Source organism: Osmia bicornis, chromosome 14 (genome assembly GCF_907164935.1).
Source record: "Osmia bicornis bicornis chromosome 14, iOsmBic2.1, whole genome shotgun sequence".
Taxonomy (NCBI): Eukaryota; Metazoa; Arthropoda; class Insecta; order Hymenoptera; family Megachilidae; genus Osmia; species Osmia bicornis.
In genome coordinates this window covers 4,191,348-4,217,551 of record NC_060229.1, presented here as the reverse complement: position 1 = coordinate 4,217,551, position 26,204 = coordinate 4,191,348, and the positions used below count along the sequence as shown (strand labels likewise).

Here is a 26,204-nt window from a genome sequence, read left to right as displayed (position 1 = left end):
CAGTCTACGGTAATTTTTTTCGAAGCTCGCCCAGCCCGACAGTTTTAATCAGCGATCCGGTTAGAAGATACGCGGAGCCCAACAGGCTCACGTAAATAATTCATAAGCTGATTACGAAGGATTCTCCGAAAGGACTGCACCGAACGACTTCCCATTCCTCTCGAGAAATTTCACGTATCACTCGTTCGAATTAATAATCCCCCCGACTAGAAACTCTTTCCCCCTTTTTTCCTCTTCTTTCCTTTGTGCATTATGTCAGGGACAAAATACTTGTCACGAGTTCCAGGAGTCTTTAGTTTAAGAATTTTTAAACGCGGAACTTTCAACAGGGATCGTAATACCTCGCCAACTTCTTCATCCTGTAATCTTTCCTTTTAAACAGACGTCCTTTGCATCACATACGAGTAGGTACAACCGTACCTGCTGCAACTCATACATTTATTCATACAAGACTGATATCTATTTTATTGCTCTAGCGATAAGCAACAGGAATAATTATATGTAGAATGAACATTTGCATCGTAAGTCGCAAGGAAAATCACAGTAACATCAATTATTTTGAAATTTAAATGTACAAGAGCACGGTAAGATATTGTAGTAGTTAGCTAGAGAAGTAGTATTAGTCGGTGTGTGGGCAGATATATGGAGTTGAATTGAACAGTGTATAGATATTCAGAGAAGTAGTATAAGTCCCTGCATGGTCAGACAAGCAGTATGTCATTTTATAGAGAGTGGGGCAAGTAGTATGAGTCAATATGTAGGCAGACAACTGTAAATATATAAATTAATAAAATTAACAGAACAATGCATATTTGGATAAGTAGTGTAGCCCCATGTGTGGCCAGACAAGTAGTACGTGATTCTGTTTAGGAGTGCCAGGCAAGTAGTATGAATCAATATGCGGGCAGACATGTGTAACACGACTGTATATATATAAATCAATAAGCTCAACAGAACAGTGTATATTTAGATAAGTAGTATAGGCCCGTGTGTGGTCAGACAAGTGGTACATGGTTCTGTTCTAGAGAGCCAGACAAGTAGTATGAATCAATATGTTGGTAGACGTGTGGAATACGATTGTGTTGAATCAGACAAGTGATAATAGATGATAGGTGATTGGACGAGTAGAACATATCGCCGCATGATCAGACAAGTAGAATCTGATCATAGATCACCAGACATCCATCATTAACTCACAATGTTCCCTCTAATTTAAATTTCAATGAAAATTCATGGGCGATCAGTTAATTTTCACGTGAAAAATGTAAACCGATAAACGCAACAAACGCGGAGAACAATTCGCAATGTACACTTGTGCATTATCCTCTCATCATTAAACAATATTTTTGAAAGATTAATCCTCAACGTCACAACGTATCGATTGTCATCGAACGACGAACAATTAACGCGTTCAACACAGAACAAACAAAAACGTTTCGGACGTTCATTGGAGATGAAAACCCGTTGAAATATTTCCATTAAAATCCCGGAATATCAGCGGCTGAAAAATCTCGCGTCATCAACGTGGCTGTCTCGTTTTAAATCGTTCGTTTCCTCTTAGTAAATTCACGATTAATGGATACGAATCGATCTTAACCTCACCAACACCAGACGATTCATCAACGTAAAATTCGTCTGCGTTCATAATTTATCGCGCGCTGGGCCTCGATGTTGACCGCAGGAGTGCCGGATGCTGCATCGGGGCTGCACAGTCAAGCGCAAGTTAAATTGGTTCCTACACGGCTTAAATCAATGTTGAAATTAACGGCCTGACGTTACAGGCGTCATGGTTTACGTTAAATGGTTTTCTACTCAATTTGAATCAACGGGGTGCTTAATGACACGGTGGTACGAGCTTTATGCAACGTCGAATCAAACAATTCTTTTCTTTTTTATGGACAATAAGTTTAGTCTCTTAATCCTGGTACTTGGAAAATTGCAATTTTCTTCCTTTTCTCTGTAATTGCTAATTTTGTTCGTTTAAATACCTTCATTTGGAAGATAAATTCTTGGCACATGATTAAGATACGCGAGTATCTCCCTACGAGCTTTTATTACCAATGAACAGACGACAACGTGAAAGCGGAACGTGCCCACGTGTCTCCTCGACTGAGACGTTTCTGTTTCTGTTTTCAAGGGAAAGCTTGCGAACTCACGTGGAATACCCAAGAGCCGTTCTCACGAGCTTGAGAACTGCTCTTAAATTATTCAATCTGTTCGTTGAATGCAAGTATCCCGAAGCCGTCCGATCGATAAAACACAAGTTACGTTCCCGAAGAAATTGTACCTTTCTTCTTCCTCGCGTCCTTAGCTGAATCTCACTGACGGATAACTGTTTTTCTTTCGTTTTATTACGATTCTTTCGAGCGATTGTATGCGTGAAATAAAATTCAGCGTGGATCAGCAGGAAGGGAAGATTTCTTTTTTCGAGAGACGATCGTAAAACGGCCGAGAAGAAATTGAGAAATCGTGCGGTCGCTAAGATGAACGGGAAACCTTGATGGGGGAGGACAAAGCTGGAAATCGAAGATTGCCAAGGTAACCGATGTAAATGGCCGTCCATCGGACCATCGATAAGTTTTATGATGATGGTATCACGGGATACGAATTCCTCTTACGCCCAGTGCGTTTGAAACTATCAGGAACTTCCAAAAAGAGAAACACGGATGACTGTGATTGCGAGTACCACGAGATCATCGTGGCATGAAATTATCTATCATCGGTGATTATAGCGATAATTATTCGAGAACGATGCAACACGGTGTCGCGTGGTGGCCAGTTCAATATTTTACCAAACCATAACGTCGAAAGGTTATGGATATCGGGTAACCGGTGCGCGTTCAGATTAGCAATTTAATCGCTAATTACACGAACGCGAAGGGAGATCCACGTAACAACGTTTTCCAGTTTCGGTGAAACGAGTCGAATCCGTTCCGTTAAACTGACAATTAATCTCAGCTACCGATTGTAGCTCGTCAAAGCGAATCGATGTAGTTTTATAAGCTTAATGGAATAAAACTGTAGAGAATAATTCATCTGATATTCTGTACCGTTTTACCGCAAGCGAATACAATAAAAGGGACGTTTCATTGTATCATAAAATCATGACGAATTTCTATTATTTGAAAAGTTCATCGAATTTTCGTTTCAACGATGCTTCGAGGCTTCATGAATATGTCAAAGTCGTTAGACTGTCAAGCGTCTGTGAAATTCCCCGAATTTCTACATAGCAGCGAACTATTCAACGGACCGTTAGTTAGCCAGTGAACTGAACTAATAAGAGAATTTACAGTCAGACAACTTGGAGAAAACGAGAAGCATCTGTACGGATATGAATATGCATGCGAAGAAACTCTATCGAGCTTCCTTGTCACAGCCACCGTTGCTCATAATCCAGACACTTTTCCGTCCAAGTTTAAATCGCATTTGACATTTAGGACGCGTTTCCACTGGCAGGATAAATGAGCTGCAAATCAGTTCGGACAGTAAGTTCTTGGATTTCTGATTCGATCGATCTACGTCCATTAGCAATGCGAATATCATCAGATTGATCGTAAATGTGAAAGTTCGAGTATGAAGCTTCGTGACACGATTATACCGACGATATTCGAATCAGATAAAAAGAATAAATCATGGATTATAAAATGATTTTTTGAATTCTAGTCCTGGAAAAATGTTCTCCGACGAATATTTCCCGAACAAGCCTCGTGGATACAGCGTAAGTTTCCAGCTGGAAGAATTTCCAGTCCACCGGTGGTTTGCTCTCGCTCTAATTAAACTGCTCCGTTGTTGCCACAAACCACCGCAACTCATATTTCCAGCCAAGAAGCTGTATTACTTTTTCCTCGTTAGTTTCTATACTCGGACGTTTCCGAGATTTCTCTCAATTTCGTCCCCTGTCATTCTCGTTTCTTCCTATTACTTCTTTCGCATTGTTGAATCGCATCGAAAGTAATAAATATTTCAACTGGGATGCTTTCCAATACTATACAGAACATTCTTTCATTTTTTAATTTACTTATTGGAATCAGATTTACGGTAGCACCCTCCGGTGGCACCCAAGGTGTTCGATATGTTAATTAATTCCAAGTGTTACATGAAAATGGAAGCAGTATTCTTAGCATCACAAGTTACTACTTTCATTTACAGAATAGTTATCTGGAAAGCACGAATGGATCGCAAACAGCTTTCCATCTGAAATTAAAGTTAAGCCGAAGTCAATTCGAGACGTAATTCAACCAAGCAGGATCCTCTTAGATCTGAGTCAATATTATCCTTTGATCATAGTTTTCAGTTTGACAAACATACCCGCTGGCAAGAAACCGATCGACGACCAACGAATTGAACGAAAACCGTACAACTCGCTTGTCCAAAATATCCGACGAGATAAGAATCCGAAATAAAAATTTCCTTGGAAATATGAACATAAAATCTTCCTTTTCTTAAGTCATATTTGACCCCGTTACCTTGTGACTACCACGCCATTCACTGTTCTAAGGTTAATGCTGTCGTGTCGTAACAGGCGGACGACTGTCAGCTCGGTTTAACGTGGCATAAAGGTTCACGATTCTTTTCTACACAGCTTAAATAGGCCATTCAGGGTCCAGGACGTCTAAACTACCTTCCTTCTGCCCGGCTATTGCGAACACTGAAGGACGCGGTCGATATAAAAGCCAACGTCTATTCTCGCTATCCTCGACGTGAAAAAGACATCCTGCTTTCTGAGAGGATCTCATATACGTTATAGGAGAGACCGTGATTTCGTCCATATCGCTGCCTGATGCAGCTAAATCGAACATGTCAATTGAAAGCGGGGAAATTCTACGATTCGGATGACTTCGATTCGAGAAGTAGAATGTTTCTTTGTCGATACGTACGATAATATTTCCTTTCACCTATTGCTTCGAAAGGGGCATCCTGCTCCTTCAGGGGATAGTTTATTAAATGAAAATAAATTACGTCCTTCGAATATGGCTTTGATCCAGATAAAACTTGTGATTGAATGCAGAAAAATTCTATTACCTATAGAATTCCATTTCGAGAAAAGAAAATATTTCAAAAATTAAACGAAGGATATGAAGTAGAATTATACTTGAATTGCTCCTGAAATTCAATAATAATAAATATTTCAACCCAATGATGCCATCAATCTTTCCGTCCATTGTTCGAACGATTGTACAATAATCCGTTAGCGAGGGTGCGAATTCGTTAACGATATAAATTAATTAGCCGATGTTTGAACGGCTCTCGAATCGAGGGAGCAACGTAACACGCGGACGGTGTTCATCGAAAACAATCGTCGTCGTCCACCGTCTGGCTGTGATTGTTATTGCGGCAAATTACCTCGTCAAATGAGACCAATCGACCACGTCACGTTTTATTTTCATATTTCGCGGTGGCAGCCGGAAATTACGCCACGCCTGCTGGGAACTGCAAACCAGCAAGTGCTACCAATGCCGGCACGGTAATTGGCTTTTCAAAGTATTGACCGTAACGGGAAAGTTTGAAGGTCTGCCTCGGACTGGACCAACTGTATTAGCGGACATATTGCAAAGAATTTGTTCAAATCGAAGGTTGACAGAATTTCAAGGAGAATAGACTTAAGGAAAGCACTCGGAAATACCTTGATGAGAGGAAAGTTGGAAGAGAACAATCAAATCCGACGCTTGACTTTTGCCAACTTTAAAGTCACGCTTTCGTTTAATTGAATTTTTAAATTTTCTGCTGATGGTTGGGAAGGTAAGTAGAAAATTTCGCTAGAATGCAACACGTATCCAATTGAGAAGAAAACAGCAGCGAGGTAGCGGAGAAAACAGGGAAAAACGTAATTAAGGATCCTTTCAGGATGCTCCTAATCTCGTTAGCAATTCTTAGTAACGTTATGACGCCAGAGACACAGCTCCACTCGGAAAATCCTATTTGCCTTTGAAGCAGCCAGAAATTAAGTAATTTGCATCGCATCTGCAACTTATCAAACAAATTGACCGTGTGTCGAGAGAGGGCTATGCGATCTGCAGACACTTGTCGCCTGTTTAATCTCGTTACCTTCTTCAACCCGTTAAATTATACCAAAAGCCTGTTATTTCCGCCTGCATCCGGCCAGACACTGTCGTCTTGAGCCCGTGTAATTAAATTAATTAACGTATTCGCTATAAAATTTGATAACATCGTCTGGTAATTTCATCAACGAGAAAGTGTTGCGCAGCGTTCATTAGCCTTTTCGATGTACCGATGATAAATCAAAGATCGCGGCTGCTTTTAATAATGCAGTAAGCTGACTAAAATATAACTTCCATCAGGATGTAATAATATGCCAGGCAATCGTAAATCACGTCCACGAGCCGGGTTAGATCCTTATTAAACGCGATAAATTTCGTGTATAGTCCCGAAGAATGAGATGGATATTCATAAAGAACGACAGATCGGATTAACACTTAATTTTAAACGATAATCCGTCGAATAAGTTTTGATTCCGAGATCGATTCGGATGTTATAGGACGTCATCTTCGATATCTTCCTCGATCGTGCTGCTCTAAGCGCACACCTGCAAACGTCACGTTGTTACCCCCTTCACTTCCGATAATATATTACGCGTCACGGAAGTGTGTCAGCTTTAAATTAATCTTCCATTGTACCTGAGTACTGATACGCGCGACTAGCTTGTCGTAGTATCAATTACGACAACGTTGTATCAACCGAGACGTACCGTGAGCATTGCGAGTACAATAACCGAAGCAGAGCGAGTAATTGATTAGAAACCAGCATTGAGAGCAATTCAAGGTTACCGATGAATTACCTTGAACGCTAGCTTTCGCTCTGAAACGAAGATGCTTAACAAAATGTCAGTGAAAATAGGATTTTGATGAAGAATTTAGAATGTACTTAAATAAAAGAAAATAATTATAGCATTTCGAAAAATAAAATTCGCGAGTATATTGATTTGGAGAAGAATGAGTGATTAAACAAGTAGAATAAGCCTACGAATGGTCAGGCAAATAGAATAAGCCTGCAAGTGGTCGAGCAAGTAGAATAAGCCTGCGAATGATCAGACGTGTGGAAGAGAATTGTAAATGTGAGCGAAGTATGTAAGTGTAGTACATCCATATAATTAAACAAGTAGAACAAGAACGTAAATGGTTAGACTAGTGAAATATGACCATAACCAAACAAGTAGTATTACTCCGTGCATGGTCAGACGCATAGTAGTGGGATGCCGTAGGCAGTTATATAAACGGATTAGGAGCCACTAGAGCGTGCTTTATTTAACTCCTGTACAACATTAGAGTTTCTAATCTGAAATTCGAACATTTTCGTAAACTACTGTTTGCTGGAACCCAGTTACCACGCGTTTAGAGGCAAAGCTCTAAACATTACTATTTTAACAGCGAATAGATCTGGTTAATAATTTCAACCTGAAATTTGTCCCTAAAAATTTTCAATCGTATCAGAAACACAATCTTATTCTACCTGTGACATTCTTTTTTCATAAAACTTTCAAGCTCCAATTCGCGAGAATTCGAGGCAGGAAACAAATAAAACTTTCAACAACCATTCTAACAACCTATCGAATTTCTTGGCGAAAAAGTTTCTGGAAAAGAGGAACAATGCGGTGAAAAAGGTTGAAGAAAACTTACCGAAAACGGTGACGAGTATCAGGAGACCGAGCACCAGAGCCCTGAGGATAATCGAGGCATCGGTGAACACCAGCCCGTCCGTCGACGAGTTTCCAGCCTGGTTCACGTGTTCCTCCATGACGCACGGAGATATATTCCCTTGTCCTGGCAGGCTCTTCAATGTCCGCTGGTTATCATCTTAAATAATGTACCATTGTCCGCCGTCACTACCAGATCCGTAGATATGAATCTCCTATTCTCAGGAAGCTTGGCTACTCGACTCCTCGGGAACGGAATTAATGTCTAACCGTTCGAACTTTAATACGCGTGTCATCGACTGACATTCTCATTCTCCGTCCAAAACTTTTCCCAGTTTCCATTTCGGGGACAGCCTGACGTTTTTGTTCCTCGAAGAACGGATACTCCTTTCGATTTCGAACGTCGATCGTCGATTCTGAAACAGAAATTAAATGTACTCGTTAGAGAAATTTTCCCGGATTAAACCGATTCGTCGATGGAATCTCCGGTGAAAGAGAAACGGAGGAAGTTGCACCGGAAGTATCACCCGTACGGCAACACGCAAAACCAACGAGATTGGAGCAATCGATCGACAATTATCGAAATTGAAACTGCGACTGCCGGCGCAGAGATCGTGCTCGGTTCTAAATACAGTGAAAAAGAGCGCGAGAAAAAAAGAAAATAGACGCGTCGACGATAAACGAGTATCATAAAATTGCTTGCCGAGGTCACGCGCGCTATATTTAATTGCTCGATAGACACGTTTCATTAACTCGGCGCGGTGTTCATCGTCTAGATTCGATTGTCCTGCGAATCGAATTGACGTTCCGTGAATTACTGTTCCACGAAACTCTGCTCGCGAGTCGATGACACTTTGCCATCAAACTTCATCGTCCATTTCGTAGTTTCCTATTCGCGGAAAAATACCAACGTTTTCCCTCGAATTAATGCGAAACGAGTGACGTGGATGGGGCTACATTTCAGTTCGTATAAATGAAAGTTCGCGCAGCGAAATTTTTCCTCCGTTCATGACTATTATGATTATAAAATAATTGTTAGATTCGCGATATCAATTTTCAGCAGAGCCAGAAATAAATAATTAATTTGATACCGGTACGTTTCGCGATGCTTATCAAAGTATCGCGTTTCCCTCGTATTTCATATACATTTTTTTTCTCTCTTAATAGTACACGTTTGATTATTCGCGTTTAAACGTTGCTCCTTTTAATCCGGTGCTTTAATCGCAGGATTGAGCTGTACAGTTGATAAACGTAGTCACCGTTTTCTTAATGGACGACATTTCGAGCCAGCGAATGAATAATACGATTGCGAAACGTTGGTTTTGAAAGCAGTGCTTTAGCCGCTCATTATTCCCGGTTACTGTTGCTTTTCATTCTCAAATAATAAACGTCGCGAGAGGACGATTCTGATTACCGTTTATTTAGAAGAAATTCATTGAATATCCCGCTTCTGCGACGGACGAGCGAAAGCTTTCTCGAAATCCATTAGCAAGTTTTCATCCCGACAATAATTGGCAAAGAAATGATAAGTAATAAATATATCCAGGATATATTATTTTTTTGCATCTTAGAACGTTTCGAGATTACTTTGAAACAGGACAAAAACGTCCGTGCTTCCTTCCTGAATCGAATGTTATAGCGAACGCTGCTTCGAAAGCCAGATCTTAATTGCGCCATTGTTTCAACGGCACGGTTAATCGAATAAAGCGGCAACTCGAGCTGAGAAGTCAAGTATTAATTAGTTTATTTTACGAACGATGGGGGTGAGAACCTCTCAGCCTCTGACGAGCTCAATCTACTAAAGGAAATCAATGTTTTCGCGTGAATGATGATTCTTATCTGATTGAGCGTTCCTTAACTCTGAAATTTAATTCTAAGCGTGTCAGACAACCTGCTATCGTTACATCTTCGTTTTTTAATTTCTTCTAAATACACTCGGTGTCTTGATAAATAAATGTTAGAATTCTAATTGTTAGAAGTTTGAGAAATACCATCTGAAAAATCAAAACGATTACAGACGGAATAGAACGAGGGTGGGAGTTGAAAATGAATGGTCGTCTAGGAGATAGGAAAAGGGATGACCGAATTAGAAAATCGTTATCGGTTCAGAGCTGTTTCTAAGCGGCTTCGAGTGGCCTTCGAAAGCTGGCTGAGAGCCGAGCCAGTCGGTAATCCGCGGATCCCGTAAGCTTCTGTAAACGGAAAGTCCTCCGAAGAGAAGGGAAGTTAGTTACACGGGGGGCTAATGGAAGCCGGTGGCGGCGCAGCTAAACAATACCGGCAGCGACACGCTAACAAAGTTGGCCAGGCCAAGAAACGTAATTAAGGCTACAGAAGTTAAGTTAATTTGGAAATACCGAGTTACCGTTGCCTTCAACTGAAAGGGAGTCGCGGCTGAAACTAAGGGGCTCGGCTGTAAATTAATTCGATGCCATACCATACCCCACCATTCGCCAAGTGTTTACGGTGTACAGTGTATGGTACACGAGAGTCAATCAAGTGATTGTTTTTGTCAACGGAAGGATACTCGGTAACTTCTTATCCGAATGATTTAACTCGAACTCGCTCGATAAATTCGCGTAGGAACGTTTAATTGCAAAATGCAATCAGAAGGGTAGAATGTATGAAATAATGGGAAACAATAAATTTATCGTTGTCTCGTTTATCTCTGCCAGTTCGATTACTTTGTCCCTAAACACATTACGCCCATAAAGTGACCCAGGGTGCCAATAAACGCGCTGTAAAATCACGGTAGATGCTGCAACAAGAAAATATCACCGATGATGTTTCATGGTAACAACATAACTTAAACTCGCGACATTGGCCAAAGTCCAAGAAAATGAAAGAACAAAGGAGCGGGTTATACGGTACAAGAAAGTTGTCGCAAGGGGACCCAGTTTAATCCATAGTTGTTAGAATGATCTGTCTGTTGGTAAGTATCCCTTTTTCCTGCTGTACTTTCCGGCAGCCTCGTTACCTTCGACAGAATAACCTGCATTACTGGCAAGAGTTTCGCCGATATATCATGGCCGGCCGGCTTCTTCGTCGGTTGAACTACTTCTAATTAAGCAAAACGTCGGACACACGGTAGCGCGATAATACAGATTAATGTAAGAACGCTGGGCGTGTAACGAGCCAATGAAAGTAATTGCGTTAATAGCCGCAAAGCCGGGACCGTCGTTATCTGAAAGAACTGGTCATAAACGATAATAACGGTGGAAACTTTATTTTCCACGCTCTTGAACGCGAAATAACAGATTCGCACACGCTCCCTCCCTCTCTGTGTGCGCGACGAGTAAAAGTTTTAATTAAATGGGAAACTGCAAAATCGTGGCTGTACGTTACACTTTAATCTGATTCCTGATCCCTCGGACTTTCCCTGATTTAATTCGCACACCGGTCCTCGTGTAACACGCGCACGCGATAATTTCCAGGTAATTCTTTTTTTTTTAACTTGCCACGCTATCAGCAAGCTCGTACGAGCTATCAGGATTTCAAATCATCGGGAAGCCAATATCCGATGAAACCATAAGCTTCCTTTCTCTGTTACCTACCGCGAATCACGAGAAAATAAAATCGCGCGGACCGTCGAATCCTTTCTCTCCCTTATTATAATTTCGTCCTTTCTTTATGTAAATGTTCTTCTTTTCATTTGATTATTCTAGACTTTAACCGACCAGCACTCTTGACGAAAATAGATGCTATCCCTTTACCTTTCGTACCTTATCGATCCAAGATGATTACACAGTTGGCGAAGGAATATTTTCGCTGAGGTCTCTAATATCAAATCTACCGGAAGATTTTCAATCGTTTCACTGCGTCTTCTGCAACGGAACCGCTTCATTTTTATATCGTTTCGCCCGCTGTTATTCCAGGCGAACAAACCGAGGCATCGTTTCGAGCTTCAGGCGACGATTCGTCGCAGATGCGTCGATCGTAAACAGTGATAGAAATAAAACCAGATTTCCGGAATGGTATCCTTTCATTTTATTTTTTATTTAATATAACTATCATTTTCTATCATTTCTATATATTTCGCAGCTAATTCATACTTGATTCTCGTATAGCAAGTGTCATACTTTTTCCGTAAAAGATCTCTTATTGTATACCCGTCTCCGGTGGATTTGAATTATGAAGAGCCGTTGTATCCCGGCCTTCGAAAGCCATCCTGACACCAGGTATCACCATTGTCGCGAAACTTTACGATTCGCCATGATATTTTTCCGCTTGCTCCCTGGAGAGGTGTCTGCGAATGGAGAGCGTGTTGTTCGCGAAAGATTGGAAGCACACGGAGAAAGAAGGGACAGAGGAAACTTCCTTCAGTCACGGCATCTTATAAATAAAATATCGATCCACCTACCGTGTTTAGTTTTTAGCAAATGAAACGCGTACGGAGTTTACCTCTCGTTTCGCGGACGAAGAAGGGGCTTGTAAAACCCGGAACGCGTGATTTTTCATCCTGTCGACGGAACGAGCGCAATAAAAGGACGCGGTTCGGTCGCAAAACTTAAATTGAGCAATAATTTCCGAAGAAAAAGCCGGCACGCGAGGAGAGCACTGGACACCGCCTTCCGTTTCGAGTTTTGTCGAGGTTCGCCAGCTGAATATTCATGATCGGAATTGTGAAAGAAGGCAATTAAACCGAGAGAATCGTTTCGTTTCATCGGGAAAGGGGTGTCGGCATAAAGATCGCCCTGGGTACGCTCTGAAACTCCGTTATTGTAAACGGATGCGCGGAGACGAAAGCTTTCTCTTCAAATGAAGACACCGCGTCATCAGGGAAATGGATCTCTCGTGTTTCTCCTCGAGACTTTGTATACCTCGAGCAGAAAAGATTTAGATCTGACGTTGACAGGATGTTTTTCAAAGCATTATAATTAAAAGGTTCTTTTCACCCTTTGTGGCACCTATGGTACTGATTCGAAGATGCTTTTAAGCCGCGTGTTCGCGGGATCGTGGAGGAGAAAACTTTTAAACTATCAGCATAAGTCTAAATAACCGGCAGCAATACGTATCCAGGTAATTTCGCCGCGTTTACACGTAAGACCGCAAAGTTTCCCGTTAAATCACAGGGCAGACGCTCTGCGCTGCACGATAGCGCGAGACAAGGCTCGTGGTTGTTAAGCGCATTCACCAAGAACTTAGTTAAGCGAGCAACTTTGGTATCAGTAGAATCAGAGACACGGTCGTGCACCTATACACGCATGGGGTTACACGCGATGATAGAGGGAAAGGGTCAAAAGTGGCCTGATGTTACGTTAACCGATCTTCGTCAGACGAACTGAACGAGTATCTTTGGATTAGGATATTGGGATAGTTTCGTTGTTCCCTGCTGCTGTGATATCAGGATATCGTCAAAGATTTACCAGCCGGTGAATATTAATATTCACTTTGAAACGGCCACCGTGTGGCTTAAAATTTAATAACGCCAAGACCTCGACGCTGTTCCCGCCTATCAGTTGCGCGATTATCCTATATCTCGAGTCTTTGAAGCGTTCCTACGCCGATAGATCAAAGTTGATCGAACACCGTTCAAACTTGACGACAACCCACCCTACGATCAAGTTTTATGTACTTTACAAGATACATACTTGCCACGGTATGATCCACGAGATTGGCTTCGAAAACTCAGCTCGAGGTTAAGCTTCAGGTGAAAAATCACGGCTAAATTAATGGACAGGGAAATCTGATACGTAACCATTGTGGAGGTGTAATACCTGGAGGCTCGTACAGTTTTCTGGAGGGTGGAGGATCCGACGTCATAGAGATAATTCTTCGCGTGAAAATGCTACTTCTTTCATATTCAGAGGAAACGCGAAGGGTGCGGCAGGATTTATCGTTTCGTTGAGCGAACTTCCGCTTTGAGTCTGAGAGTGATTAGACGAATAGTATTGAAATAAATAAACCACGAAGTTGCAATATCTTTGACAAAGATGAAACTCATTTCCTGCGATTTTCTATGAAAAATTTTTGAATTTCTCTTCGATGCATCGGTAATCGAACGGATAAGTGGTACTGTTTATCAACCATGGATTCCTATTTTCCTGTTTCCTCTTTCTAACGCATCGCGTAATACTTTTTGCAACGTTCTACCGGAAGTGGCTCGATGCAAACGGAAACAGGATGTACGGGGTGAAATCGTCGCATTACACTCATCCGTGTAACCGATCGATCTACAGTCGAAGGCACGGTAAATCACTGACCGTCGATTTGTTTCGTTACACGCGGCGGTAAATTTTTTCCGCGTCCAAGGAAGCGCAGATAAAACGGACACGGTAGCGGAATAAATCATGGCAACGTGCAGAAAGTGAATACGAAAGCGTAGCTTCGGTAGAGGAAACGATCGAGAACAAATTTTGAGCGATGTCTACGAGTTTGGTCGAGTTCCAAGCTCGAAAAGATTCATTGTTTCCAACCCTGTTGCGATCTACCTCTTGCGTTTACACTTTCGCGGAAAACTTTGGAAAATATTCCTGTTATTTAAACGGTTTCAGTGTAAAGGAAACTGTAATTAGCGAGCAACACAGTAGTATTCTAATTAAAACTCTTAGTAACTGAAGTGGGATCGTTCTTTTTATTCGCTGCATTACTTTTAATCAACACGTTTCGCGAATATACTCGCAGCAGCGATTCACCGTCGATTCGCCGTTGAATATTCTACTTCCTTTCCGTTTTCCATATTCTATACACGCACGGAACCACAATTTATGGAATTCAATTTACCGCGAACACAGTCGTGCACTCCTGTTAATACGATTATAATAATTATCAAATTTATTTGTACCGGGGCCTGGATACGTGATGGAGCTCGACGAAGTGGAAGGTCGCATTGGCGAAGATAAGAAAAAAATAAAGGGAGGGAAGGAGATACATTTGGGAAACCGGAGGAATTATATCCAGGGATAATGCATCCGATATGCAGGAGAAAATTGCACCTCAAGCATCACCATTATGGCAGAATATCCTTACCATAAATTCCTTTTTACTACGTTCGGGTATCAGACCCAGGCACACCCCCGCGTTCCCTCGCTTTTCATTACGTTAATATAATATATGGTTCGGGTTTCGATCCCAAAAGTCCTGCCACTTGAACCCTTCGATAATAAATATTTTATTGAAATCGACGGACACCAGAGGGGGACGAACACCCGACCGGCACGATTTATTTTTTACCTCTAGTTTCACGCGCTTATTGAATAATTATAGAGCAACCTGGCAGCGGAAATTCGATCCGTTTTCCGAGTCGAGGGTGCCGGGAATTTTAATGAGATTCGAGCTGGCAATATTTCAACGGATCGAACAGGTTAATTGAGGCTGATATCGCGGCTCTTCGCGGGGATGAATTCTCTCCTACGCGAAGCGGTCCTTTGCTCAAAATTTCGAAAGACGGAGAATCAAATGCGAGTTCACGATACTCTGTTTACCTCGTCGAGATTATGCGCATAAATTAAACCGCTCGCGCCGACGCGTTCACCCTCTGTCAGCGAACGGCGACGACAGAGAAGCCTAAATACACGACGCAGGATTAACGTTGAATGGCAGGAAAATTTTCTCACGCTGAATTTGGGTAATTCGGTTTGATCAGTGAATTACAGAGAAACCGACAAATCGACCGCGAATTGGTACACCGTGTAATCCCGTTGGTGATTCAGTCTTAACGAGCTCAAGGCTCAAAATCCTCGCGCGATTGCGTCGCAGTTATGCAGCCTGACTTAGAAACGATTTAAGGGCTCGACGACGGTTCAACTCAGCCCGCGGGCTGCAACAAGTGACGTGCAAGGAGTATTGTTTCAGCTGCAACGCGAATTTTCGAGCGTCTTAATTTGTGCTGCTATACCCTGTAAAGTATACAACATGGCTCGAGTAAATGCACCCTTCACGTAGGAGTATATTAAGCGATAAGCGTAATGGTTAGATAAATATATATGCAACAGTCATTCTCTGTGCCGTTACGATGAAACTTGCCGCCGCGAAACTCCTGCGCTCACGAAAACTAGATTCAGCAAACTCTGTTCCAGAATACACTGACCAGCGTTAAGAACGCTCGAGCACATGCAACAACTATTAACCAAAGGCAGACTCGTGTCTCTCTGTTCCCTGTTTCGAGTAGCCTAATCTAAAGCATTCTCTCGGAACCGAGGAATCTTTAATATCATCTAAGTTTTTTGCTTCGGAACTTTTGCTAAGAAATACAGCCCGACGGAAAGTTCTTCTGCCTTCAGCGTCGCCGTTATCGACGTTCCTTCGTTAGACACGCTCGGCCTAATCCCTCGACCGGGAATTTTTAATACCTCCTCGAGAGGTTTAAACGCGAAAGCAACGCGGCAGTATGGACTTTCAGAACGACTCGAGTAAATGGCTCGGATCCTGTCTAATGAAACCCATCTCCAGGGCCTGCTCCTCCGTCGCGGCTAGATCGGAGGAAAAAAAGGTTCGTTTTTACCGAAGAACTTGGGCGACCGAGCTGGGAGCAAGTTGATAAAAAACACATCTCTGAATTAAGCGTGACTGCGATAAGCCGCGTCGGCCGATGCACGCAAAGGTGCATTACATAATTAAAAACTAGACGATGCGCCGGGAAACAAATTTTCTTTACGGTTCTGGAAAACTTTTGGAAGTGTAATAGAAAAGTATTTTGAACACAGGGTGAGAATTTCGTATTTTAAAACAATCTACAGCTAAAGGGTTAATGAGATACCTTAATCACTCATTATGGAAGAGCGCGAAACGAGAGATAGGAAGGAATCTAATAAAGAATTCCGCTTCTTATCTCCGTGTCTCTTACGGGCTACATATTTCACGTAACGGCACCATCCTCCACTTATTCCGTCCAAATATCCAACGACGGTGAAGGCACGTTCCGTCTATGGAGTTTTTGCCCGGTTACGTGACCGTATTATGAACCACGGTTCGCGACATTGTTGGTGGAAAAATAAAGCGAATTTGCATGTCGATGTTTTCAGGGCCCCGAGGCGAGCCTTGTTCCACAAGTAATTTGTGTGTCTTTCCTTTCGTGTGCCGCGAGATAACTCGAGTCCTTTTGGGGAAAGAGATAAAAGTTTTCGAACGCTTATCGATCGAAGTGGAGGATAAATCTAATTTGATAATATACTATTATTAACGCGGCGTTAATAAGATTTTTCTATTCCGTTTCAAGAAAAAGAGAAAGAAAATTCCTTTTTTAAGAGAGATGATTGCGTTCCTTGTTGATTACATCTCAAACAATGAATCCGACTTTAACGAGTGCCAATTATACGAGTTGGTAGCAGCTGGAAAATTGTCAAGAATTTCCAGCGAACAGTGCAAACGGACACCGTAAAACCATGCCACTCGTGAAGGAGCGTCGATCGTAAACCGCAACTACAACAGCGTCGATATTACCGGTGGCGATGTTCGTGACAATTTTGTCGAAACGCGAACACACGCCGAGCCGCGAGATTTTGTCCAGGTGACGTCAGGGAAACCCAATTTTCTATTTGATCGCGGTAAACATCAAACGATCGCCGCTAACACGGCCGCGATAACACACCCTGTCGCGTCGAAACAACGCCCGTTGCTTCGTTGTTGTCCCTGTCCGCGTGTCAACCGACAATACCGTACCAGTCTCCTACAATACCATTTTCACTGGTTTATCACGAAATTTTCCAATGATCACAGTTTTCAAATCTTTGCACAATATTTATGAAAAATTTTTCTTCTTAAATTCGTAAAAATTGAAATATAAAAATTAAGCTCCTAATGTCTTCTTTTTCTCACGAGTTCATCTTTCACCCTAGAAAATTTGCGAAGAAAATCCGAACCCATTGAGAAGGTTGCAGCAAACAATCCACCGGCCCTTTCTCGCAATTAAGTTACGAAGCAGACGTCTCGAACCCACGATAAATTTCAGTTCTGTCGGTTGGTTCAGCAGGTCTGGCTATCAAGTAGAACACGTCGCAAAAGGGTCCTTAATTTACTTTCGGCGAATCGAAACCGCGGCTAACTCACTGCTGGCTGATTATCCTGAGAATAATCCCTTCCCCTGGAATCGTTTCTTTCACCGCAATCGCGGCCGGTTTCCGTTCCACTCGAACAGCTTTACCCTCTTTTTCCCGGCAATTCACGAGAACCAACGACACGTAGCGAACTGTGCGGTCACGTAAAATCGAAACGCACGAACGAAACGATTCTTCCGTTTCGCAAACAAGAAACGTTTAAAACACAACCGAGGGTGAGCGAGAAGATTTCTAAAGCAGCATTCTACGTGGACAAACGTCGCGTTTCTTGTATCGTGGAACGACTCGATGCACCTTTCACCCAACAGCACCAGTTGAGAGGAAAAACTGATGGACTTCGTTAGGGATGCTAATGAAAGGGGATCGGGGACAATTGAAACGGATTTACTACGTCGGAGGACGAGTGGATGTGGTGTTGAGGGTGAAGGGAATAGGGTGAGCAGGAAATGGGATTCACGCATTGTACTGTAACTGCAAGGCGATATTATGGATTAATTCCAGGGGCCGTTTCCATTGTCTGTGACCCGGATTGAAAATGGATCAGGATTTTCGGCATTGTTTCGCCCTCTCACCCTTGCATCCGTAAGGAAACGCGTTCCCATACAGGTTGTCGGGGAAATGACAAAATTACCGGCAATCCATTCACCGTAGGAACATCTGTCATCGAATCGTTTTGTAACTGGAAATAAAGTTTCGCTCTCGAGTTCGAGGACCCTAGCCGCGAGGATGCTCCTATTCTTTCAGCTCGCCGCGAAAATGGTCCATCAATCTTGGAAATTATTATTCGACTCGACAGGCTGGAACGTGATCGAAATGTCGAGCGGACACAACAGTTTTTCGCCGTCTTTTCTTTTTCCCATTCGAGGACGAGTCCTGAGAGGAAAACGGCAGATTCTCGGTTACTTAGAAGGGGGAATATGAAGGGTGCTCTTGGGTGAGTTTGTCACCCTGTTAATATTGAAAGTATTTTGGCAAAAGGAATGTTCCACCCCTATCACGGTTTCCATAACAAAATGTGTCAAAATTCTTCCAAAATAAAATAATGCTCCCGCACTTTTGGATTACAAAATTATAAAGAGAATCTAGACATTGTACTTTCTTTTACAATGTCTGAAAGAACCGATCTACGTAATGAAAAGTGCAGAAATTGATTTACAAAAAAAGTGCATGTGCATCGGGTAAGTGCATCGCTACATTTAATTCGAGATATCTCTGGAACTATTCTGTTTTCAAAATTTTACCCTAATACTTTTTTATACAGAATATCTAAAAGAATTGATTTACGTTAAAAAAAGTCCAAAAATTTGGTTTCGAAAAAATGCATGTGCATCGGATAAGTGCATCGCTATACTTGATTCGAGATATCTCTCAAATTGTTCTTTTATTCAACATCTTATGTTGTTGATTAGCACACGCTGACGCAGCATGAAGAAATAAAAAAATCCCAACAAATTTAACCCTTGGAGAAGATCCGACGACAGCAGAAAATGGTGGTAACGTCGAGACAGCAGAATATAACGATTAATTTTCTAGAATTTCCTCGCCGCTGAAGCGGACGATGCATCCTAGCGAAGATGTTGCACAGCGAGGCGTACGAATTTTCTGACATGCGAAACAAAGAGAAACACCCTTTGTTAAGTAAAATGGAATATGAAGCTATATTTTTGTCTTACGGTGGTTGTCGACGTTCCCACCGTTCCTAACTGTAGCAATAACGTCGGGACATATAGTGCATGTCCCAAGGGTTCCATTCCTTAGGAACAGGTGCCCGCCATGAAGAATACAAGAGAAATTAAGCTGTCGTTTTCACGGTAGAACGTGGTTGCACCGCAACGATGAAATATTCATGGGCGTCGATAGGAGGACAACACTTTACATACGGAATGCAGCCTCGCTTGGCTTCGCATCTTTGTCTTTGTGGCGTGGAAAAATCTCACGCGAGAACAGCGTGGATTTTGCATTTTTCAACGAAACAAGCGGTAACAAATTGAAACGCGTCGACGATGTGTCGTTCGCGAGTCCACGCTGGAATATTCAAACGCTGAATTTCTATTCATGCTCCTTTTCCATCTCCGAAAATTCCAGATTTCGACAAATTAGAATTACACGAATGTTAAATAATAACGAATCTTGAAATCCTCTATTCGTCTTATTTATCAATCACCTTTTCCTTTATTTACTTTCTTTATTCTCGAACTGAAAGTTAGACAGATCAAATAAATGAGACAAGCAAAGGAAATATGAATTGGCGAAGAGTGAAAAGAAATCCTCTTTCTTTTTTTCTATCGGTCAGGGAATTAGATTATAAAGTGGATTGCATCCGGAGATACAACGACAGCGGAACAAATGACTTTCCAGCTTGCGATACAAGCCGAGGCTCGTTTTCCTTTGGATTTAATCCCCGGCTTCGTCTGGTCACATATTTCCTATTTTCTTTTTTCCTTTTATCCTGTTGCTTCGGTATTTCCTAACCAACGCTTTCTGTATACGCTCCCCGGATCTCGTTTCATTCAATTGTTGAAATTTCATGCATTAACAAAATAACATTTTTACTTCGTATCGAGTTCGTTGAATCTAAAATTCTATCCGAAATAATGTTACCCATTTCTAGAGTTAGTTTTATACAATTTTCTATTTTCGGAAAATGAATTTATCCATTAGAATATTATTCCATACTCGTTTTATCCAAGTATTACCTTCCTTTTGCATCTCAACAAAACAAAATTCTGCTTCACAACACAACGCAACCTCTTGTACATCACCCACGTAACTGGTGACAAGTGCAATGCCTGCGATATACAACGTGTCTCGTCAGAAATTGTGCAGAAAGGAAATATCTCCGTGACAGGACGATTTACAGAGGCGCGCATAGTCGGTAGAAAACGAGCCACGGCGATGGAGCCGGTCCAAACCATATGTCGATAGAAAATACCTGTCGGCGAAACAATCTAGCCAACGAAAGTGGCGATCGACGAGGGAACTTGTCAACGAGAAATACCTGTCGTCGAGGCCACGCTTCTTGCTTCTGTTCCGCTGATCGTCGAGCGGAATCATACGGTCGGAAAACGCTCTTTCATTTCTACTGTCAGCTTTTTATCTCTCTGTCTGCACGCGGCCAGATTAAAAAGTCTTAAAAGAACTTCCACATAAAAGTACTTAGAACAACAAGTGCAACGAGAGAAAAAGAGAGAGAGAAAGGAGGAACGAGTCGAGAGGTGAGTTCCAGTTAGAGAGAAATCTCGAATCTAAAGACGCCTTACTTTCGAACTTTTCTTTGGCAAGTAGAAGAAGAAAAATCGCGGTCGCCTCTGTTCTTCTTTAGCTCGTTTTTCTACGCTTTCCTCCACCTGGAAGCCTTCATTAAATTTACGTTCTACCGAAACTCACTTCGTCCAATTAATTCAGTCAACGTTCGCTCGGTAACTCTTCTCCCGAACTAATCGCTCGAACGCGCCCGATGGAAACTAGGCACCCATTGTTCTCGAGTTACGCGAATATTGCCATCATTCGTAAGCTGAATAGAAACGCTAAACCATAGCAGTATCGTTCTTGTTTTTCTCCGCGGAACACAGAGTTACAGGGAAGAGTGAAATTCGCTGTAAATGGGGGAAAATGTTTCTTAAGGAGGAAGGAGGGACTACGAAGACGCCGCAGAAGGATAACTTGGTAGTTTCAAATTTTGTAACGAGGAAAAGTTCTGGCGGATGGAGAAATTGAGGTGGAATTCAGTTGCGCGACACTTCGCGCCACACCGCGTTATTCAGATAACAATTAACGAATAAAATTTTATCGAAGTTAACTCAAGATTCTATTAAAAATCGACTGCATCGATCAAAGATGTTGGGTGAAAGACACCCAATAATCTCCAGGAAATGGCACGTCCCGACCGTATTACGTCCACAAACGCGTGGTCGTTGACATTCCCGGCCAGATAATTTCCTGCGAGAGGGATAGGAACGAAAGCAAACGAAAGCATTCGTTGATCGACGAAATGATGTCTACCTATCGAGCACGGGGCGAGTTAATCGAGCCTCGTCGATGGAATCTCTTCCCCACAACGTTATCTAAATGGACCAAAAGTCTCGGAACGTGGATCAAACGGCACGTATCAGTGGCTCTATCAACAGATTCGCACGGCTGAACGAAATCATGTCAGGCACAATGATTAACGAGGTCCATCTTCGCTTCGGAACTGTTTGGTATCCTCGGCAAATGAAACGGGAGGATCCGGTCCGCTCGGATATATATTTAATGGCAACGACACCGTCGTCACGCTCGATCGAGCTGTGACACATGATTAAAAACGGCTTCCCTCTGCAATTTGCGTCGCATTTTGTCGTATTATAAACGAAGCCGAGCCCAGAAGCGGGACAGCACGGTCCCGTGAGCCAGCTTTTGTACCATCCACGCTATACGGCTGCCTTCTAATGCGTAGCGATGGAATTAAATGAAAGAGAATCTGCCTTTTCACTCGCATCCGTCGTATCTCGCAGCATAGTTTTTCCTGCCTTCTTTTCAAACGAACGTTCCCGTTGACGCGTTGTAATTATTCCGTTTGTTCCCCGCGAAAATACGGTCCATTTTGTTTTTCAGTTTCTTCGTTTTTGTTTTTTCGTGAACGGTGTCACGAGTCACGGAGAAACTCTGAAATGCAGCAACTTTTTCGACAGTCATGCAACGAGAACGAGGTTGAAATATTGTTGCATGCTTGTTTAAATATAGACCATTTGGGGTTCGCAGGTATTTGCACGCGTCAGCCAACTATTATCATTCCCGAGCGCATGGGTGACCCACGGGTTGGCTCTCTGTGGACCGCATCTAAGGGCAGATCGATGGGAACACTTGTTGGATGCGGCAATCCCGTTGATAACTTAACAGGCAACTTACGCAACACGTATAATCAATGTTACATGGGAAACGAGCCGCGTCTTGTTAACTGTGTAATCTCACTTAACGTAAGTTTAATGGAACCCCTACTCCAAGGGCAGAAAATAATATCGTTAGCCGACTGTTTCCAGTTTCTCGATGCATTGCGCTGTTCTACGAGCAATTAATATCTTTTCTACGGAATTCATGGAAATTTATGTTAAACGATTTCGTGTTTAAGTTATTCGAATATCGTCGAATTCAGTGAAAAATTTTCGCAAAAATAAGAACGCTTCTCCGTGGAACTACGGTTCAAAGTAAGATGGCCAAAGTTTTAATTCAACTTTGTTCAATTACGCCTCGTTGGCCAGGGAGAAAGATAACGCCTAGAAAATGAGTATAAGATTGAAAAACCAGCCACTCGCCACTTTGCAATCAAAATGTAGCACAAAGGAGAGATTAATTAAGAAGTTGAAAGGAATTTTGTGAACGTATGATCAAGAATCCTTTCTATGATTCATTAGAACGTCCTGAAAATGTTATTAAAGGCAACAGCTATCTTCTAAAGCTGTGGTATTCGATTCTAATCAGTATAACAGTTTCGAATATTTCGCTTCTCGGCCGAATACTCGACGTAATTTACGATCGCTCGTACCATCGTTTCATTTGCGCGAGATTCTTGGCCGGCACGCTATCGATCGGCTTTCAGGCAAATAAAAGGGGTTATAAAATATATATCTACGCTACATTTGTCCATGGAATGGAGGAACAGTCGTTTCGATTGCGAGAATTTACGCGATAATCCAACGGCTCGGATTAACGTGCATTTTTCCACGAAGAAACCCGAACGGTTTCGTATCGATCGCGAACGCGTTCGATTGTGCGTTAATTTCCCCCTGTTAATGGGTCAGATTTATCCCCGAGCTGATACCTATAATCCATCGATTCGAATCCGACCGATTACCAGCCTGAATCCACCACATTTTTAACCTGATTTCCTCGCGAAATTTCTCGGGATAATGTAAAATTATGTTCGCTGATTTATCACGGACAAAGGTGGATGAAATTCGTGTTATCGGAGAAAATTGGATAGAAAAGAGAAGAGGAACAAGGGTCGGCTATTTAGGAACCGCTCGAACTAGAAATTCAGTTCAACGAGGAACCGTTCATTTTCAAATCTCATTATCAAAGCTAATCCTACCGGCAATATAATGAACACAATTTTCCCTGGCGCGAAATCGACTCATTTTACTTGCAAGATATTAGACATGGGAACACCGCAGCCGATATTTACTAGTTAAATTTACTTTGACAGTTTCCTCGTTCATCCGCCCATTCTACCTGATAATGATAAACCATCTATGTAATTTTACACTTCGCTTAGTCTACGCTAACTCACACCGTGCTCCCCCAATTTTCGTGAATTTTCGTTGTTTCGTTCCGGAAAATTTGTTAAACACGATATAGGGGATTGAATATTTCGCATAATTTCTTGTTTGCGCTTCAAAGGCTCAAATTAATCAAGTAGCTATGTTAAATATTATAAAATTTTCAATTAATTTTTATCTATGTAATCTGTAGATTTAAATTAATCAAGTAGCAATGTTAAATATTACAAAATTTTCAATTAATTTTTATCTATGCTATCTTTTAAAAAATATTTCTTTGAAGGAATAAAACGAACAATAACTACGAATGCAACACGATGGAAACAGTTGGGTAACATTTGGTGTGTCGGAACTTGGCGAAACCATGACTTCCTGTTTATTTTATGTCGCTTAACTTGCCGGCTGTGTACCGAAGCGTTCGATATTTTAAATAAATCAACATACAGGCAACTTCTTAACTGTCGTAAATGCATTACGCCCACTGAGGGGATCCCGATCGCTCGAGGAACTTTCGAAATAGAGGAGCAGAGGGTCCACCGGCAACATCTGCGTTTCCGATCCGTCCATCCATGCGACTATTCCACACGTTTTCCAACTGCGGAAACTTTTCGTCTGCCGTGCATATTTTTTCCGCGATTATTCGACCACAGAGCGAGTAGTTTAAATTTTTTCCTTCCGCCACGTGCTTCCGCGTCCAGACAACTTCCACCCCTTTCATTTCAAATTTCCTCTCTCCACTTTTTCATTCTAATTTCGTCTACAGTTTAACAGTTATTTTCCACTTGTACTAATTAGCAGTTTTCTCTGTGTAAAAAATTCATTTTAAGCACTGCTGTTTGGTATTTTGCAGCCGTACGCTCTTTTAAACTAGTTCAAATGTAAATTTCATTGGCAGTGAAAGTCACATAAAAATGGAAACAACATTTCCAGATCGATTCTCGGATGAAATGCTATGAACTTTGAACGAGCTGTTATTCTGTTTGCACGGTTTGTAGGTATTTACTTAACCAGAGACGATATTAAACTCCTTTTAGGAGATCTCGTAATTCAAGGAAAGAGCAATTAGTTTTACAACATCAATACCAACCTCAACTGTCACGATTGCTTTTAAGAAAAATTTTAATTGACTGCCATTAAAAATAATTAATTTACATTCCATGTAGGAACTGTCGAGGAACTCGAAGAAACAAAATTTTAATAGAATATTAATTGAAATTCACTCACAGCTTGGTTCACCTTACATGCAACATGATAAAGCAACTCACATTTCTTAAACAAAGACATCCTCTTCCACAACCGCGTATTTCATCAAACCTGGATAACATTCGCGCCCCCTTTTTTGTCTAGCAGCCCCGTGTGTTTGGTTGATGTTTAAAAATGCCTTACTTCCATCCTGACCAATTAAGGGTGGCTCGTGTTACTTCATGTAAAACGACCCATTAAACATTCAACCCGTCCCGTCGCGTCGTGACGTTCAGCCATTCTTTACTTTCTTAAACATGGCACGCAAGTGAACAGGTACAGAGGGAAGTAATAGCTGACGGACAGCGGCAGTAAAAATAAATCAGCCTACGAAGGGTCAATGTTGTAGGGAAAATAAGAAAATTCTAGTCGATACGATTCCAAGCGAGCAGTGATTGGGAATAGTCGAAGAAAAATCGCAAACTCATTTCGCTCGCCCGAATATCCGGCGTTAATTAAAAGGTTTATCGTAATTACGAATGCGTGTAACGCGTGAAACGCTTATTAATGATTTTCGGAAACACGCGTGCATCGTTCGGATTATTAATAACCCAGCGGATGCGGATGAAATCAATTTTTTCCTCTCAACTAATGACTCATTAATGCATCATGTCGGACACGCCACATTATAAACACATTAACTTGACGTAAAAAAGCCAGTCTGTAATATTCAATAATAAATGAAATCGTTCGATGAATAATTCGTAGGTAATTACTATCGGTTAAAAGTGTAAATATACAATTTTCATATCATACCTACGTAAGAAGGTTCCAAAGGAAGGTATCCAAATTCGACCCTGACACTAACGCGAAAACTTCCGCGTCATTTTGCACTTAAATTTCCATGAAAATCGCGAAAGTTCGTAGGTGGGTGAATTCATAGCGACAGTTTTCGCCAAGCTGATCGTCCGGCTTCCCGTGGCTTTTGTTTGGAACTTGAATTTAAATTTAACCACCTCGGTGTTCTTGATCCGCGGCCGGATTCCACTTAAATTTCAAATGGAAACTGTCCGCGACGGAACCTCGCCGAGGCAGAAATATCCGGCCGCATCGGTGACAACG

General features: G+C 41.8%; 1 protein-coding gene across 3 annotated transcripts in view; it reads right to left on the bottom strand.

Moving 5' to 3' along the window:
* LOC114872720 (5-hydroxytryptamine receptor 2B-like) overlaps positions 1 to 26,204 on the bottom strand; it is an 89,672-nt gene that overhangs the window by 19,466 nt on the left and 44,002 nt on the right. For all 3 annotated transcript variants that reach the window (XM_029180258.2, XM_029180259.2, XM_029180261.2), the window contains one exon: positions 7,635 to 8,067. In XM_029180258.2, the coding sequence (XP_029036091.1) occupies positions 7,635 to 7,752 (118 nt within the window). In that variant the 5' untranslated portion in view covers positions 7,753 to 8,067. The remainder of the gene's footprint in view (positions 1 to 7,634; positions 8,068 to 26,204) is intronic.